Here is a 20,767-nt window from a genome sequence, read left to right on the forward strand (position 1 = left end):
TTACACCTAAGTAATACTTTATGCTAGGTAAAAGTGGAGGCAAAGGCAAAGAGAAGGAGATGAATTTGATACCAATTCATGAAGATGAAGAGTTACATGAAATGGGAGGATTTGATAGTGGAAACTTTCCTACTATTGATACATTGGATGAGGACATTGGAGAGGAGGATTTAAGTTGAAACATTTTAGTCATAGACTTATGTGTTCAATTCTATTTGTTATTTTGTGACTTAGTTGTGGTTTTTTTGTGAAAGTTTAGAACTATTAGTATGATTGACTCTATTTTCTATCTTGTGACCTTGTTATTTTTTGTGAAAGCTTAGAACTACTAGTATGGTTGACTCTATTTTCTATCTTCTGACCTTGTTATTGTTTTTTTTGTGAAAGTTTGTGAAAGTTTAGAACTATTAGTATGGTTGACTCTATTTTCTATTTTGTGGCTTAGTTATGGTTTTTTGTGAAAGTATACAACTAGTATAGTTTTTTTATGATTCTAATGAATTGTTTCATGTTTCCATTTATGCTATTCTATTTTTATTTTTTTATATATTTTAAAATATTTATTAATTATAAAATGAGTGTCTCAAAAGGCTTACGCCTCAACGCTTCAAGGCTTACACCTCCTCGCCTCATGAACACAAGAACGCCTCACCTTACGCTTTCACCTTTCAAAACATTGATTCTAATGCAGATTGGGCAGGATTTGTGAACAGCCAAAGATCTACAGTTGGGTATTGTACCTACATTTGAGGATATTTAGTAACTTGGAGAAGTAAAAAACGGTCAATAATAGCAAGAAGCAATGTTGAGGGAGAGTTCAAAGCCTTAGCTTAAGGCATTTGTGAAGGAATATGGTTAAAAAGGTTGCTTGGAGAATTAAGAATTGAAACTAAAGGGTTAATGCATATTTTTTGTGATAATCAAGCAGCAATTAGTATTGCAAAGAATCCGATTCATCATGATAGAACCAAACACACGGAACTTGATCGTCACTTCATCAAAGAAAAGGTCAAAGAAGGGATACTCGAGTTGACTCACACTCCAACAAGCCTCCAAGTTGTTGATATCTTCACAGAGGCTCTTCCACGTGTCAAATTCGAAGACTTGATATCCAAGCTAGGAATGATTGATATTTATTCCCCAGCTTGAGGTGGAGTGTAGGATTTTAGAATAAAAATCCTCTAGGATTTCAAAATAAAAATCCTCTAGGATTTCAGAATAAAAATCCCTATTTTGTAGGGATTAGTTGACTAGTTAATAAAGAGATAAGGAATAGATATTCCAAATCTCATTTTTTCCATGTATATCCCTAATTCATAGGGATGGTGTTTTATTCCCTATACCAAGGATATTTGATGACAGTCTTGTAGCCATTCTCTCCTATTTATTTTGTTTCATGTCCCTGAAGAAGATAAGAAAAATAAAGAAGTTTTCTTCTCAACAAATATTGAGCCACAACGGAAACATCTAATTTTATCTCTAGACTGAGACCTTTTCCTGGACTTGTCATGACTTCTTTGTCCCTTATTCTTACTTCTTCCTCTACTTTCTCTGATGAGGGCCTATAGATTTTTTGTATTCAAAGTTTTCCTTCTCGTCTCCTCATTTTACACATTGCTTTTCACAAGCTCCATGGACAATGTATCGTTTGGAACAAAATTATTGACAATCACAACATATGTTTCTTAATTATCTGATAATGAACACAAGAAGTTTGCATCTCTGGGCACTTGTTTCATTTGCCATGTGATGGTGAGAGGTTGAATAAATCCATTGCCTAATATCGACAATTGCCTTATTGTTCATCTTCTTCCATTCTAAGTCAAAGATATCCTTAGGCCCAGCTTCTTCACCCTTAAGAGTATCTAATAAATCTTTGATGGTGAGAAAATTTTCCATCATGGAAGGTTGAACTCCCTTCTATTTCCATCCCTTGTCAAAAAAAGTATCCCCACAAGAACCAAGCTATGATACCACTTGTTGGGACCTAGGGGATACTTCACAATAGTAAGAGAAGCTAACTAAAGTGGGGGATATGGAGCAGATCTAGGGGACAAAGAACTGCACAAAGTACTCACTAGCTTCTATAAGAATGAAAATTAGTGTAAATACACCAATACTTTGAGATGGAAAATCTTCATCCCAAAAATACAAAGAAGAGAAAGAGAGTGTACCATAAAGACTATCACAATGGTTGAAGGGGGAACCTCAACAAGAAAAGTTGAGAGAAATCACCCATAATGAACTTCACCTAGAACACCCTTGAGCACTAGAATGGGGCTCCAAGTATCAGCCCCTATTTTCCCTCTTTTTGTTCTTCATGAGCTGCCCTTAAATCTAGCCTTCTTTGCCTCTAAACATAGCTTAAATGCTGCCAAATTGGGCCTTAAAACCAGTTACAAGAGCAGCCCAAAATGTAGGCCTTTTTAAAAAACCATTATGGGATGGAACCTATATGTGGGCTAGCCTAACATAAAAGACAAGAAAATTGGAAGAATATGGTGTCTCTATGTAAGTTTTGGAACTGTTTGGAACATAATGGGGGTACTATGCTCAACAAACTTCTTTTTGATGATCCTAAAGACTAGGTGAACACCATAAAATCCAATGATTCAAACCTACACAGATTATAAAGTCAAGTTATCAAAATTCCCATTATATTGTCTGAAAATTCATTAACTTTGAAAGTTCCTTTTTATTACAATAATTATGCATTGTTATTTGTTTGTTGGCAATTTTGTTCCTTTTCATTTTGGTATAAGATCTTTTTAGACAATGACTCACTATCCATTGTAGATTCAAGGTTACTGATTGATCAACCGGAATGTCACAAGTCTAAAAAGGTTTGGGTAATGGCAAGTTAATTTTTGAAAAGGTACGGGTTGGATTGAATGCTTAAAATTGAGCTAAAATGTTTTAAACAATTTTTTGAAAAACTTGCAGGAGCGCTTAGCACTTATTTAAGCACTCAAGTAGTGGGTTAACCTACTCAAGTGCTCATTCCAAAGCTTGTCAGATTCTGGTAGTCTAATTTTTAGAAAGTTGAGATATTATTCTTTAAGAAAATTCTATTTCCAATCCTATAGGCTCTTGGGCCTATATATATCCTACCTAAATGTGTTTTAAGGTATGATGCTCTCATTTAGAAAAACCATAACTTGCCTTACCATCCCTAAAAGTTCTCAAAGAATCATTGAATGAATTATGGGTTATTGAAGAGACTTGCATCCCCCTCAGGGGTTAAAGGCGAATCCATTGGAGTACTCGAGGTGCTATATCGTAGATGTGGATCGTGGTATAGGTGTTGGCGAGTAAATCTTAGGTAACGTCTACTAGGTAAAATTTCATATAGTAGATTATCGATCTGAGGTCTCAGACCCTGTGGTTTTTTATCTCCACACATTGCATGGGGGTTTTCCACATAAAATCCTTTGTCTCACTTGTGGTTGATTGCTTTTGCTTATTCCTTATTCTTAAAGGATTATTTGAATAAAAAATTCAACTCTTATATTAAAATCTTTGAAACACACTCATTCAACCCCCTTTGAGTGTTACTCTACTAGATCTTAGGTTTTTCACTTTTCTATAGTATTGTCAATTAGTATATGAACCTACCATAGATGGTTGACTATCCTACATCTTAACTCTTTATTGTAGGTTGTCTTTTTCAAGTAAAAGACTTTGATCAAGAACTTGATTTAGAAAAGAATTTCATTATTAGCCAATGTTATGTTATTTGAAAATTTTGTGGATGACATTATTAGCTTCTAGCATAAGTCAAATTTTTGGTCTGAAAGAGAAGCACAAAGGAAAAGAGATGAGAAAGGAGAAAATAAATAAAATGATGATTTATTCCACCATAAATATAAAAAACAAAAAATTAAAAGAGGAAGAGATTCTCAAGAGGAATCTACTCATGCTTGTTAGTGCTACATCCATGAAAAAGGTTTGATGTTTTCTTAAGGAAATACAACAAACTAGGCTTCCATATAAATTTCAATTTTCAATAGCATCAAAACATGTTAAACCTGATTTTACAATATTCAAGGTTGCTGTCATTTGAATTTAACAATAGACAGTTATACAGCAGACAACAATATGACTTACAATTTGATTGATGAGTTCCAAAGAGCATCCCCTAAAAAGAGAAACCTTTTCAACCAATGGCTTATATAAAGTTTGGGCAATCTGCAATAGAGAATCAGCTCAATGTTATGCAGTTATGTAACAGCAGGGGAAAAAACCCTAGAAGGAAAGGTATATTTAAAATTGTGAGATACAAAAACTTAAATAGTTAATTTAATCATGGATAAAAGAAGTCCATAAACAAGGATCTTATGGAAGTCAAAAGAATTGTAGAAATAGACAACAAAACACTAAGAGGTTGTTAAATATAACACAATCACAAACAATTAAAAGCATTAATCACAAGGATAGACTAATGAACACAAACATATCAATTTTAATAATGTTGTTCTTTTATTGGATCTTTCACATTATTAAAAAAAAAAAAAAAAACATAAAAAGATATGAAACATTTTATCCTCAAAATATAAGATTAGTTCATGGTCTTGAAATCTGCTCCACAGCCTGATTACATAAATAAATCAAATGAAAATTGCTAGTATTATAATAAAAGCAGGTATTTTTGGATTTTAAACTTTTCAAAATATTGTGTACTAAAATGAAATATCCTGTAACTTTAATATCAAAGATCAGTGCCTTATTGATAAAACATACATAAAACATACTTGATCCATACTTATTCTACAGGTTACATTCTCTTAAACAAATTTGAGGGAAAAAAAGATCAAAAAACAGAAAACAAATATGGTTCACATCAACGAAAAATTTAAACACAGATAAATAAAAGGAAGATATCACTCTGAATATCACAGGTTGGAGAAAGAGGGCACAGCCAAATTTGATAAGGGTTAGGTGATGACAACCATAAAACCTTCAATGCATCAATTTTTTTCTGGCTGACTTCTTTCTATTCCGATTTCATTATATTTATCAATAACAATCTACTTCGCCACCAAACTTGAACAGAAAAGGGTAGTTCTATTCTAAATTTACAAATACAAGAGCATGAAGGAAGTGCACTAAGCTTTTGATACTTTCAACTGGGATAACAAAAATAGTGGAAAAGATAACAGGCTTTTATGTAGAAAAACAATCGCCAAGAAGCATATAAGGGAAATCAAATAGGAATATGCAAATTTCCAGACAGGCCCAGAATGAGGGAATTAACCAAACTGAAGTGTTTTTTGTGATGCTTATTGTCATCATATCAATAACTAGATGCATTTCAGTTAGCATTTTCCATATTTTACCTTAGCTCGAATAGAGATAGGAAGATCCTGAATAACAGAAGCTTCAGTGTAGCCACTCTCATACTGTAAGCGTAGGTGGCCTTTGATCTGATTGCGAACGTCCCTATCAAGTCTGTTTCTGTTCATATATTTGATGACATCAGTCATCTTATCCCTAAATCTTTCAGTTTTTGATCCTTTAACTATTAAGGCTGTCATGTTACCGATCAAGTAAGCACCAAGAATCATGTCAAAAGACACATAAATCATGACAAAAATCATTTCTCTCAGATTTACAGCATGTATATCCCCGTAACCTGCACCAGGAAAGCCACTCATGAGAAAAACAGAAGTTGACATGGCACTCATGAATTATTCTCAAATGCAATTGACAACTGATAGATTATATCAGCAGTTTAAATGCAGATAAATTAACATAAGTAACAGTTGATTATCTCTTCTATACAGGAAACCCTTTCCAAAAAGGAGACACCAGACTCCAAGAGAAAGCAGGTTGATAACTAAGATAACATGTTAGTCCTTTAGCTTTCTGAAACTTTATAATACTCCATTTTGTCAAGACTGTATCCCTAAAACATAGAATTTGGCTTAGAATTATTTCTCACTAAACATTAATTTCTTATTTGACCTTTCTCTCCTGCTCCAGAAGCTGTCAAAGAAAGCAGTTTTCTTGTCATATCATTTTCAATATCTTGAAACCTTCCACCATCACACTGTTCCTCAAATAACATCAAGGCGTCAACCAACCAAATCATTATATCCATATCCTTGTTACTTTTGTTCAAACAAGGTATGAATTATAACTTTTAGGAATATTTTGTATTAGCCAGTTGCAGGAAGTTTTGAATTGATCTTGGATCTTATGCCTTCTGTTGTTTGTTTCCAGAAATGAAAGGCCAACAGGTCCAAGTCAATTAGTTCTATTATATGTTGCTCAATTAAGGATTCTGATCTCTTCTGTCAGAAACAATGCAAAATCAAGGATTCAAAACTTTGGTACCTTCTCTTTTCTTTCTTTTCTTCTTCTTCTTTGTTTATCTATTTCTTTATTTTTTTTCTTTATTTTTTATGGGTGGGTGGGGGTTGGTGGAACTTTTGTTACTGGGAGAGGCATGGTTGCAACAGTTTGAACAAGCTGTTCCAGGACCAATAGCCCCAGCAAAATCTGATTTGCTGCACAATCCATTGGAATCTAAAGCTCTGTTGCACACTTGATCATATCACTAACACAATCATATTGATTGTTTCTATTTATTTATTTATTTTTGGGTGGTGATGGAGGTGAGTTATTGGAAAGAGCGGCTGAGTTCTAGCAAGCATAGAATTTTCAAATGCATGCATCTTAGGTCCTCCAATGCCTATGGCATTCATCACAGCTTAAATTATGAGCTTGGTTAGATAAGACAATCTTTCTAGGACATTAAAAAAAATTTAAATAGTTAAAAGTAGTCTATATCTTGATTCAATACATTATATTTGGTCTATAGGCAAAAGAAGGTAAAATTGGGGTGGGATTTGGATACAAAGCTGAAATATTATGAAATTCTTCTCTTATTTTGGACTTGGGTTGCTCTGCTTTAACGATGATTGTGAATCGGAATGTCGAGAGGATTGAGTTCTAGGAGTAAAAGGGTGATCCAGGAGATTATTAGAAAGGAATCCCATGAAGTGCTAATGATTTTTTTTTTTTTCTTTGATAGATAAATAACCATTAAGTGCTGATGATTCAGGACACACAAAGGAATAAATTTATAGGAAAATCATTAAGGATATTTGGGATACTAAAAATAGGGCACATGTAGTCATGCCTTCAGGTGAGATTTTAGAGGCATCCTCACAGTGCAGGACTTGAGATCTTGAAAGGCATGTAAAACCATGTTGGGGACTTTTAATAGATTTGCTTTGTTTGCCTATCAGGGGAAAAAAAAAAAAAAAAAAACCAACCATGTTGGGGTCTTTCTTGGTGTTGATCCAAATTGAGGGTTGGCATAGCCTTTGGATATGTTTGGTTTTTTGGCCCAACAGTTTGCACCTCAGGGAGGAATTTTAGGAGCTGTTGGATAACCTATATGGCTTAGAGTATCCAGCTTAGGTTGTGTTGAGGAGGGTTTGCATGACTTTTGGATATTGCTAGTTGTAGCCCAATTAGTTCACACTTTAGGGAGGAACTTTATAAGGACTTTAATAACCTATATGGCTTAGGATGTTCAAAATTGGCTCAATGTGTCTTCTTTTTTCTTTTTCTTGTGGTTAGTAGGATTATGAGGACCTTTGATGAGATTGCTTGTTGGTTAATCCTCACCTCAAGAGTGAGGCATTTACTTGTTCCATTTTGTAGGAGGATCGGGTTTGAAAATTGTGGGATGGATTTTTTTATGTCAAAGAACTCCTAGTGTAGATTTCCCACCCTCATTTTAGGGTTTTTACAAGACCAATTTCCAATCATTGCCAAATAATTATTAAATTCAACCCTATCAGATGGTGTTCTACCCCTTTTTGTTTTGAGGAAATGTAGCTTCAACATTCAAATTTAAGAAAGATATTTAGGAATCAGTGGAATATGATCCAAATCTCAGGATGACAAGACCACAAATTTATTCTAAAGTTAAAATCAATACAAGTGTGTTTAAAAAACCCCTTTGATGGATTTGGAGAAAGGAGGTATTAGTTCTTAAGGATGTTGAGAACATTAATTCTATGTAAGGAATGAACCAATTGATGGATGATCTCACTTCTCTTATAATAAGTAGGAAAATGGAACAGGGGACAGATTATGAACAGGAAGAAGTCTGATAGAGTCAAAAGTTTAAAGTCAATTAGGTTAATAAAGGTTATTGTACCCTTTTTCATTGATGTTCCTCTCCCTTTTTAAGATACCTTCTTTAGTGGCGTTAAAGATTGAGAAATTGCAAAAGGATTTTCTTTGGTTAGGGGATGGGGACCATATGAGAGACCATTCATTAGTTGGGATAAGGAATCATGCTTTATTAGGGAAATGGCTATTAAGGTTTCCTAGGGGAAGTTTTGCACTTTATCATTAGGTCATTTTGAGCATCTATGGGACACATTCCAATGAGTGAGATCCAAACATTATAGTCAGACGATCACATCATTATCCCTAGAAGGCTATTGCATAGGTTTTTTAAGATTTTACCAAACACACTCATTTTTATAGTGGGTGATGGGGTAAGAATCCGTTTTTTGGGAAGATTTGTGGTAGGAGGATCAACCTTTGTGTTCTCAATTCCCAAGTCTATTAAGAACTATCATAGTTAAAAACCTTCCTATCTCATCAATTCTTGGCTTCATTTACCCTTTTTCTTGGAATTTTAATTTCCGTCGCAACCTTTCTAATTTGGAAATAGAAGATCTTGAAAGACTCATGTCCTCTCTTACTTGTTTGTATTTATCTTTATCCGTCCCAAATGTGAGAGTCTAGTCATTATCTTCATCAGGAGTATTTATAGTAAAGTTGTTCTTTTTAGTCTTGTTCAATCAATCTAATCCGATTTCGATCTTTCCAACTAATTTGGCTTAAAAACCTAAAGTCTTATCTATGGTAAAAACTTTTGCTTGGCTAGTGGCACACAAGAAGGCAAACACCAATGACAAGCTATAATTGAGAAGATCCTACAAAACCGTTAGTTTTGATGTTTGCTTGTTGTGTATAGAGAGTGGAGAAACAATGTATCATCTTTTCTTACATTGTTCATTACTTTGAAGCTATGGCACATGCTTTTCAGATTAGCTAAGTTGGACTGGGTTCCTCTTAGGAGCATTTGTCATATGATGACCATCTCACATAAAGGATTGGAAAGTTCCATTAGAGGCAAGGTTCTTTGGCAAACCACTTGTCTCACTTTGACTTGGGCTGTTTGGCAGGAAAGAAATGCTAGAATTTTTTAAGAAAAGGCTAGGACTTTAAAGGATCTTTGGGATATCATTCATTTCTTTGCCTCCTTTTGGGCCGCTTGCACTATAGTATTTAACAATATTCCCGTTAATGTGGTCCAACTTGATTGGTTTTCAATGTGTAGTTCCAAAGGTGTAGGTTAGCAAGGAGAGGTGCTTGGAAAGAAATTATTCAAATACTAGAGCTATGGGTTGTTTTTTGTATATTCCTATGTGGTACTTTACTATTGTATAGATTTACTTAGTACTTTGGATGCTTCAAGATACTATCTGATTAGTTCATTGTACTTTATGAGGATTCCTCATCCTTCTTTAGTATTTCTTTATCCTTAATTTAATACATTTGTTGTTTCTGATCAGAAAAAAAAAAAAGGAAAGAAAGGTTATTGTAATTCTAAACTGTTTCAAAAGTAGGCAAATGGTAAAAAGAAGGAACTTTTGACTAAATTGATTAAAGGGGAGCATGTGTCAATCTTTGAAGACCAGAATTGGTTTTCAGGGTAGATTTAGGTCCTCCACAACCTTGTACAAAGGTAGGAACTCAGAAAGATTCAGGACTTAGGGTTTGGATTGATTGCAGCAAACCCGAGGATAGTGTAAGATGGCCAAGCAGACCATCTTTCAGATGGATGGGGATAAGCCCCGGTGTGGGGTGTGCCCTGACCGAAGATGTTTAACAATTGCATTCTGTCAGGATTGTCAACCTCAAAGGAAGATATTCTGAGTTTCTGGAGATTTTTTCCGTAGTGGAATCATTGATCAAAATACCAACCAATTTTTATCACACTTGTCACTAAAAGGAGCTGCTCCATCAAGATCAAAGATTTAAGAGTATCAGCCTGGTCATAATCCTCTATAAGATCATAGTGAAGCTCCTTTTAAAGGGTCTTCAAATAGTGCTACAAGAAACCATATCATCATTTTAAGGAATTTTTGTTAAGAATAGACAGATTCCTGATGCAATTCTCAAAAAAAATAAAATTGTGAATGAGAGCCAACAAGCAAAAAAAGCAGGGACAGTCTTTAAGATGAACTTTGAAAAGGCTTATGATTATGTGGATTAAGGATTTTTAGATCACACACTTTTAAAGAAAGTATTCACAACTAGATTGAAGGAGATGAGTACAAGTCTTTCTATATGAATGCTAGGAGATGAATGGTGCCTTTAAAGGTATTTATCAAGGTGACCCAATCTCATCTTTTTTGTTAACTCTTGTGGGAGATGTCCTAAGTAGGTAGATTTGAAAGCTAAAACAAAAATTTACAGAATTTTGAAGTTGAGAGGGAGATCAAGAGTACCTCACATGCAGGAGCCTGTCTGACAAGGGCACAACTACTCTTTAAGAGTGTCTATGCTATATAAGTGCTAAGAAGGAGACAATCAGTCAAACTGATTAGATTGGTAATATACAAGAAGGAAGATAAGGATTTTATGATACTTTTTCATCACGTAATATCCAAAAATAAAAAAAAACGGGTCATTACATGGTGCTACTCACATCACTAATGACAAAGAGGTGGTGAATTGGATAAAATTCTAAGCTTAAAACTTTACGCGTGGAGCAATTGCTTTCAAGACTAAGATTTGTGCATTCAAACTTCACAGCCCTCAAACCTGTTCAAGAAAGGAGGCTAAGGCTTTGCTAAAATGCCTTTTAAGTCATGCCTCCAACTTGATCCATTCTCTTGAAACGAAGAACTATAAGCAAATTGATTCATTCTCATTCAATGTGATGCACCTAAAGTTCTTGAAAGGGTACCAAACAGGGTTAGAAAATCCTACAAACTCACTCACCAAAAAAACCCAGATCTGTTTAGTTGTTTGTGTGAAACTGTACTTATGATAGATTTCAATGCAGATATTTAATCACAACTCATGTACCAATGACCAATTTTCCTTTTGCTTACCACTACAAGAGTCTTCCTTCCCATTGGGTTTGCCTACACACTTCATTGCATTTTTTTATTTTTATTTTTTATCAGTAAATGAGAATTGTATTAAAAAGTGCCAAAAAGGGCGCACCAGAGTACACACGATGTATACAACAGCAGTCAAAAAGTGCCAAAAAAAGGAAGAGAAAACAAAAAGCTACTCCCTCTCTCATTGCATAAAGCCTAAGTATCATGGATGATGCTTGTTTAAATTACTACTAAATTCCACCCAGCCACTCATTCCTAATTTAGTCTTAGAAGTGCCAAATGTTTAAAACAAAAATGCTATATTGCAATAATATTATAACACAATCATCCAACCTTTGGTGGACACTCAATAAAATTAAGACATACGAAGTCAACAAAGCTTACATCCAACTGCTTGGGTTTTACTAATTTGGGAGAAATAAGTGACAAATTTAATCTTCAAAATGACTTCAGATATTAAAAACAGTTTGAATTATATTTTTCCTGTAATGACTTTGACTGGGCAAATTAAGTTTCCCTATAGGAAATCCAGAACATGTATTTTCAGGAAATCATAACCATTTTATTGTTCTTGTATGGTTCAATTGTGCACTTCTATGAGATAAATTGGAATGAATATCTACCATAAACCCATAACGCTTTTTGTTGCAGTTCAGATAATAAAAGTAAAGAACTCACCAACAGTGGCCATTGTGATGATTGCAAAATATAAAGATGTTGTGTACCGCTTCCAGATATCAATCTCTCTAAAGTGAGAGTAACTGTAGTCCCCCAGCTTTAAACTTCCAATCCATGTGTACCCCTCTTCAGATTGGGGAAGTGTTGTAGCCAAATAGTAAAAGACACAAGCTGCTGTATGCGTGCAATAGAGTTCAACAGCAATAAGTTTCAGAATCCTGGTAAACATATAATTGATCCGTGTGTCCTTTTCCAAGTTTTGGAAAAAATCTGTGACTTTGCACACCCTAATCAACCTAATCCATAAGAGGTACCTCACTTCTTCTTTTCTCCCACAAGCCTAATTAAAACAGAGAAACTAAAGTGACTACAGAAAGAGAAAAAATTTGACATATATCCTTTGTAAAGAACATTTCAACAAATCATGATTTACAATGCAATGGTCAAGTAAAGATATTCTGCTTTCAATTTGAAAGGAAGGTATGCCTCTAAATGAAGTAACTATGGATTACAAGACCATATATCTAGGAAAAGTATTGATGGAGGAAAATCTCAAAAAAATAAATAAATAATCAATACTAAGCAAAATATGCATACAGATATTATAGTCTATTCCAAAGGCCTTTGTGTGAGAAAAGCATCACATTATTAAATAAAATACATATGAATAACTTAGATCTCTGTTTGAAGGAGTTTCACAAGTCAACAAGAGTTTCATCTATGAAAATGGATAAATTCATTGTAAATTACAAATCTTTTGAAGACACAATATGGTAGTTTAATATTGAGAAATCATCATTCTCACCAAAATAAGGCAGAAAGGAGGTCATATGTTGAAAACCAATGTTTTCCAGAAAAAAAGTTATCTAACTAAAATGCTACACCAATATGATTAACTTGTGCTAAATCATACATAAACATAAGGAACTAATTCAACTTTCATACAGTGTGCAGAAATACCATGACTATCTTAGATTCTTAATCTTTTTATACTTAATAATTTTATAACAATGCCTCGTCATTTTTCCCTGTTCCAACTCATACAAAATGATGAAGAAAAGCCAAGAAGGCAGGACTTGAATTATTCAATAAAGAATATATCAAAAAACAAACACCTAAAAGAAATGCCTTGTTGATTGCAGAAGCTTCCATACATTTTGGCAATTAATAAAACTAACCCCCTTAAAAAATCTAGACAGAAGATGGTGAGAGGTATTGATACAATATGGAAAGCAAAAGAGAAATACCTTGTAAATAATATCCCAAGGCAAACAGCAAATTAAATCAATGACAAAACTAGATTTCATATACCTGAAATTTACATTAGAAAAGAAAATGTCAGCAGAAGTGGAAGTAAAGCATGATGAACAATAATTTAGTATTATGAACTTCCTAATTAGGTTGTCACTTGGACCCAGCACTTGATGTCTCGCACCAAATAAACCAAACATACCAACAAACCAGGATTGCATTCGACCATTCAAGCAATTTTAAAACAGGACTCATCAAGTGGATGTTCACATACTTCAGAGGCAACATAGCATAGATTCAAGCATTTTCCCAAATATTGCAACTCCACACCCCAAACCCAAAAAAATTTAAATGAAAAAATAATAATAATGAAATTTGAACATATTAGATGATCTAAATAGAAATCCATTAAGCAGGTGTCTTAATACCTTAAGCAAACATGGATGAGAGACTGACAAATATAGAGAAGTGTAATAGCAGTAATAAATTGTAAAAGCAAAGGGAAAAAAGGGGAGGAAATAGGAAGAGAGAAAAGAGAGAGACCTAAGTGCAATAGATGTGCGCTTGTAGACCATGCGGTAAGTGTGGGCATCCCTGTAGGCAAGGAAGAATCGGAGCACAATGTCGATAAGAAAAGCAATCTGGCCAGCAATGTCCAGGAAGACCAAGTCCTCTGGCAATCCTCTGAAGAATCCAAATTCCATGGGTGTGAAAAATGAAGAGTACACTGCCCATAACAATATGAACTTCGTCCATGTTCTGTACCACCTGCATTTTTACAATTTAATTTTCAAATCTATCACTGCTTCTATTTTTTTTTTTCTTCTTCTTCTTCTCAAAAATCAAAACAACAAGGAAAAGCCAAATTAATTTTCAAATTCTGGAAATGGTGAGAAAGAGTCTGAAGATAACACTCTTCCAGAAAGAAGAAGTTTAGAAATATTTAGTACGTAATTCTCAAAAAATGAACATGTTATAAATGGTATTATTAGTCCAATCCCTTTGCTCTAGTGTTCTGTATATGGTATATAAATTGTCTATAAAATTAGCTGCAATACATTGCAGGTCCCTTCCCTAAGAAAATTGATAGCTTGATATGGGTCGAATCTCTCCTAATCTCTAATTGCTACCTTGTCTCTCCACCTGTGGAAATAAACTGATACATACTTGCATTACATCAAACACGCCCAAATACTAACTGGCACATGGAATGTTTGTTCCTAATATTTTAACCATCCACATGTTATGTTACTCTTTATCTTTTGAAGAAATATGAAACTTCGACACCTAAAATGCCCACAATTCTATTTCAACTGGGTTAAATCAAGTGACCTGCAACATCAATTCCATCCAAAACAAGAATTACCCAAGTTTACACCTAGCTTTGAATTTTAGGACAAAATATTGCAGGAGAACAACATCAAAGTTTTTCTGCTCCTCCAACTCCAAGCAATCCAAGGAAATTAAACAGTTGTAAATGTAATAAACGAAATCTTGATTTCGGTGCGTCGGTTTCTCCAGCATTATGACCTATAACAAACCAATAAAAGAGGTATTAACTATTTACCTTCCATCAGGTTCAATTCTTCCCTTTTGTCTTTCATGTCTTGTGCCCAGGAAGATTTCATTTGTCGATGCATTGCGGCTGTTCTGTCTAGTAGGGATGGGAGACACAGAGAACCAATCATTCATCATTCATGGCCTCTCTTCTATTCTGGTTTTCTTGGCAACCACCCTACGGTTTTGTTTTTTGGCTTTGTGCTTTAAAAATAAATTAATAAATGGCCAGAAATCAAGGATGTGTCCATTCATTCCTCCGTAAACCGACGTTCCTTCATATTCCGCTCAATTAAATCATCCCACTTTCGGTATTTAGTATTTACCCAATCCTCCCTATCTTTCAATTTTCATTTATGCCTTTTTTTTTTTTTTTTTTTAACATTTAAATATTAGTTTTCCACCGTGTTTGATACGCGGGAATGAGAAATGGAAATGAACATCTTATTTCTTTCTTCCCTCCTCATTGTCATGTTTGGATAAATTTTATAAGGGTAAGAACGGAATAAAAAAGGATACTGATAAAAATCAAATCTCACTTATAAATGAGATTTCAGTTCATCACACATAACTAGTATTATTATTCATTCATCTCATAAAAAAATATAAAATAATATAAAATTACTATTTTACCTTTAAATTTCATTCTATCAAACTCATGTCTGTTCATCCTATAGTACGACTATTTTTTTAGTCTTATTATTTATTTAGTAACAAAAATAAAACTTTCAAAATTTATTTTTTAAAATAAAAAAAATATAATATTAAACTATATATAAAAGTATTATTATCAATTTATTTATTTTTCATTCTTACTTTTATAATTACTAAATATTCGAATAAAAACAAATAATCATTTCAATTTTGAATTCTTAACTTCATTCCAACACTAAAAAAAAAATCATTAAATTCATTTTTATTTACTAAAAAATAGAAATAAAAACAAACTTCAAGGATTGCCATTATTTCATTATTTCTTTCTTCTTTCTCCTGCATCATTGGCACATTTTTTTGATGACGACTTCTGATGGGTACAAATAGCGATGCCGAGATCTTTCAATACAAAAATTATCTTAGTCTAGAGACAGTTCAAATTTTTTATTATTAATTTGTTTTCATTTATTTGATAGATATGTGATGTGGATCCTGTCTGCTTAGATTGACCTATATCCACTTGACAAAATTTGAAAAAATTAAATACAAAATAAATAAATTAATTAATTAATTAAAAGAATGCCATATTTTGAATAGAAACAGGAGGGGTCATGTATCTGGGCAATTTCAATATTAGACTGTGTTGCCAAGTTTACTCAATTTGATTATTAGAAACCCTTCCCCTCATTTGAAAAATAATCTTCAAAAGTCAATTCTAGTGACCTACCCCTTCGTCCTTCAATCACCACAGCCCGCCCATTGCCACGTTTCTTCATTCAAACGGTCATTAACGGCTTCTTCCTTACAAGTTACAGCTCATTATTTTTATTATTATCATTTTTTTATTAGTGAAAACAAATTAAATAATATTATATATGATAAAATAATAAAACCAATAATAATAATTTAATTTAATTTAATTTAAACTTGTAAACCAGAAAATTGGGAATTGTGATAGAGAGAAGAAGAGAATGGAATGTATACCAGTTATCAGGAAGGATGATGAAGCCTTTGATGCCATTGAAGCAGCTACCACCACTGAATCTTCTCAATCCCAAGTCTCCGTTAAACATGTTGAGTACACTTGCAGACGATCCTTTGATCCGTTCACGCAGATCAGGCATCTGGAAATCTCCATCGTCTTCGTCATCAACAACCTGCCCCCTCCCAACCAAATACATGAAGCGATTCATTTTGCCTTCTTTCAAATCAACCTTCTCTCAACCTCTGCAATCCCAACTTTTTGATGTATCAATCGCAAACAGCATCCTCAAATCCATCCAACAAAAAGAAAAAAAAAAAATTCAAGAAGATGAAAAAGCAGAGAAGAAATGACCGTACGAATCGTTTTCCGAGAAAAAGACCACGAGCAATCGAAGACGTAGTCACGGGAAAAACGAGCGCGGTAACTTTGGAGATGTTGTGGCTTCTGGCTGATTGTAAAAATGTGTTCACGGGAATAGAGAACAGAGCCAGAGAGCACGAGGGTGACAGCAATGCCTATTGTACGCCGAGGGGGAAGAGGCGCGTAAATTTAGAAACTGCAACTGCTGTTGAGTAAGCATGTCATATAAACAACTAACAAATATTATTGTAATGCCGCAGGGCCCACGGTGCGCAGTTTAAGGACCAAGCCATCTTCTGTTTTTGTATTTGTAAATTACTAAATTCGTATATTTTTTGTTATCCTTGTCTTGATAGGAAAATCTAAAATTGGAGAAGGGTGACGTGGCTTTGGATTGAATTCATTAATTTTTAATGTAATGAACACGTGGAAGCAACCACAAGAGAGATGAGAAGTAAGGAGCAATGGATGGGATTGGATTAGGTTAGGGCTGTGCTTTTCATAAACCCGATGTGCCAGAATTCAGTTAAATCTGGTTAAATGTATATGATACATGTGACACTTATACAAATTAAGATCATAAAGTAATATAAGAGAAATTCAAATCTTAATAGAATAAAAAATATTCGAATTTTCAAATGAAGATTATGCAACACAACTCAAAATTACATTAAGTGTACAATAATTAATTGAAACCATTGGGCTAATTAATAGTAATATTGTTCCATCCAACTAATTAATAGTAATACTGTTTAACTAATTTTGAAGCTTATAGATTACGGATAACGTATTAACATGGTTTTTTTATTTGGTTTTGATTGTTTCATTCAAAAATTAATTTGTATCAAGTAAGAATAGATTAAATCTTTTATAACATTTAATATCACACCACACTGACTTGTTTTAAGAGTTATCATTTGGGTGAATTATTATCGAACTTAAGAATGATGTTGATGCACCCTAATAATCCCTTCCCTTAACTTTGATTGCAATTAAACGTTGGTGATCTTATGCCATGAAACTACTTGGGAAAGTGGGTAAATAGGTAACCTTTTAGTATCAACCCAAAAATTCCTTTTAATTTTATTTTATAAGTTATGTGGTTAAAATATGTTTTATTATCAAATGAAAAAAAAAAAAATTAATCGTATAAAGGGAGATACGATTTAATTGGATGTAAAAATTAATCCATAAGATCCATAGTCAAAACCTACACTTGTCTTCATATTCATAACACAACACTTCATACTCCTTAATCGACTCTTCAATGATTTTAGAGGGATGTGATTCATCATTACAAACTCAATAAATAATGATATTTCTTTTTTATAGTATTGGTTAAGTGTAAAGAATTTATGTTATAAAGAAGAGACAATAATTTGTGGGATTGGACTTGAGTAGATTTTGGAAATCATAAAATGCCATATTGAATTTAGGAAACTTAGTGAAATTAAAAAAAAGAAAAAAAAAAGAAAAAAAAAAGATTTAGGCAAAGTTTCAATAATAATTCTAAGTCTTCTAAGTTGATAGTATAAATCATAGGAAAATATGTACTCGCAACTAAGTTAAAAAGAACAAAATAATCACAAATGATCTAATAAGTTAAAAACATTTTTCAGAATTTCCTTTTCTTTGAATAAAATCTCTTAGTCAATGAAAAAAGGGTTTTCAATTTTTATTGATACTTCAAATTTATTAATAAATAAAAATTTGAATTCATTGTACATAAAAGATGGTCTTCAAATTCATGTGAAATGGAATTCAATCTTAATTTGTATTAACCAACTAGTTAGCTTATCAATTATGACCAAATATAAAAAATAGTAATAGTAAAAAACTTAAAGTCCGTTTGGTAGTGATTTTACGAAGTGTTTTTAATTTTTTTTTATACTTGAAATATAAAAATTTTTAAGTATTAAAAAAACTAGAAACACTTTTTAAAATCATTGCGAATGTACTCTTACTTCGACAATGTAATTTCATTTAAAATTAAAGATACTTTTCAATTTAATTGCTTATAATTTTATTTTTTTTTAAAAAGTAATACTATGATGAGGGATAGCTTCCAAAATAGGTATGTAGGTAAAATATCCTACGCAGAATTATAGGTCATGCCATTAAGTGCAAGAAGAAAAAGGTATGCTATAAGCATTTCATTACAGAAAAGAAGAAGAATAGGCATTTCTATTTGAAGAAATCATTTACATTTTAAAGGAAGCCTTCAGTTGAACAAGAATGGCATTAGTCTGAAATAACAAAAGATGTGAAAAGGCCAGATATACCTAATCGTGAGGTGTGAAGGGGTGTAAAAATGAACTCAAAAGCATGAAGAGCAGTGGGATTACTTGTTTCTCATACCATTTGAATTGTGTGGTGCCTCTTCCACCCACATTATTTCATTACTATGGGAATCTCCCATTGTCACTCCCAACTTTGTCTTGGGCGGCTGCTTATTGCCCACTGCATTTCCTGCCCATTGCCTTACAGCTTGCTTTTATTGTTTTTCCATACCATTCTAATGGAGTTTAGGTATATGATAGTAGGTTGGTGATACCACAAACGGAAAACAACACTACTTTAAGTTTGAAATGTCAAAAGGAAGAAAGTGTAGAAATAAAATTGTCCTTTTTTTCCTAGTTGGTTTTGGTAAAAATAATGGTTTAAGTCTTTGAAATCCCCCTCAGCTAGAGTTGTGGGCTTAGCATGTGGTGAATGCATGCCTTTTTTATTAAAGTTGGCAAGCCAGACTTGAAACCTCAGTGTTTTGGTTTGATTTGTTTTTAGTCTCAGAAGGCATTGTGGACCATAAGTTTTTAATATTTAAAGGAAACATATTTATCTTAAAAACCCAAGTTGTGTTGTCTAAGTTTAGCCACGTGTACCACTAGGATGAGTTAATGGGGCATTAGCAGTATATTAAGAAGATAAAACAAAAAACCAAACCCAAAAGGAATTTCAAACAAGTAACCCATAATGGGAATCTACAGAGGCACAGACCACAAGCTGTTTTATCGCAGAGCTTTCAGCCACAAGTTGCTATTGATGTTGAAGCCCACTTCAGCTTATACCATTAAAGCTGCAGGAGGGGGTGGTATATTAAGTTAATGTGATGCCACTTGAGCTTAAAAGTTAGTTAAAATATATATTAGATTTAATAAAAGATAAGAAAAACTGGGGAAACAGTAGTGGTCGTGAAGTGGAGGAACCTAACAACTCTCCTTGTACCTCCTTTTGCTTTTTATTTATTTTTTATTTTTTATTTTATTTTATTTTATCCATTGTGGAATGTTCCCTAAAAGAAAAGTAAAATATAGAATGAGAAAGGTTTCAATAAAGACTTTTTTTTATGGATATTATCTTTGAAAAATAAATAAAGAAAAAGATATAGATTGAACATTTATAAAATGCAAAAGTATTGTTGATAAAATGACTTTTATATATATTAGTATGTAAGCTGATTTTTATACATGAATATATAGTTTAAATGATAAATAAAGATCATTTGCTACAAATATCTTAATAATGAAAGGTTTTTTCTAGGAATTGAATTACATTTATTTACTTGAAAAATTGAATCTTATCGATATATTCCCGTCTAACCACGAGTTCAAGAGATTAAATTTTTTATTAGACTAAATAATTTCTTCTAATGTTGAGTCAAGGATTGAATACTAATAAATAACAATAAAAATTTTAAAAGACTATAGTTTATAAGTTTTGTGTATTGGCTTAGAGCTCTTAAAAAATAAAATATGATGTGACAAAGTTAGATTTGAGTTTCCACTTATCTATTTATCGTTTGCATTGATATTGATTTGAATATTTATGTCTATATCACTTGCATTGTATATGACTTAGGTGTATTAGAAGTTGCCCAAAAGATTTGAGTCATGAATTCCTTACAAGATTGATGAGTTGTTCACAACTGATTTATGAACTTAGGTAGTCCATATGAAACTATAGTACATTATCTCTTAATTGGATGAATGACTTTCTTGATCATAAGGATGAGTTTTCCATAATGAGTGCACTAGTATGTATGGTTATACATTGGATAGGGCCTATGTTGAATCATGATATTTGTTATTGAGTAGTCATGATTCATCAAGTTACT

General features: G+C 32.9%; 1 protein-coding gene across 2 annotated transcripts in view; it reads right to left on the reverse strand.

Annotated features, from left to right (window-relative positions):
* SOR (shaker-like potassium channel) overlaps positions 1–16,870 on the reverse strand; it is a 29,949-nt gene extending 13,079 nt beyond the window's left edge. Inside the window, exons 1-7 of one of the 2 annotated variants that reach the window (XM_010661980.3) lie at positions 16,650–16,870; positions 16,293–16,535; positions 13,641–13,865; positions 13,094–13,157; positions 11,847–12,186; positions 5,337–5,632; positions 4,108–4,188 (exon numbers count right to left, since the gene is read on the reverse strand). In XM_010661980.3, the coding sequence (XP_010660282.1) occupies positions 4,108–4,188; positions 5,337–5,632; positions 11,847–12,186; positions 13,094–13,157; positions 13,641–13,865; positions 16,293–16,501 (1,215 nt within the window). In that variant the 5' untranslated portion in view covers positions 16,502–16,535; positions 16,650–16,870. 2 annotated transcript variants of the gene reach the window in all.
* Between the last annotated feature and the right edge of the window lie 3,897 nt (positions 16,871–20,767).

This window comes from Vitis vinifera, chromosome 14 (assembly GCF_030704535.1).
Source record: "Vitis vinifera cultivar Pinot Noir 40024 chromosome 14, ASM3070453v1".
Taxonomy (NCBI): domain Eukaryota; kingdom Viridiplantae; phylum Streptophyta; class Magnoliopsida; order Vitales; family Vitaceae; genus Vitis; species Vitis vinifera.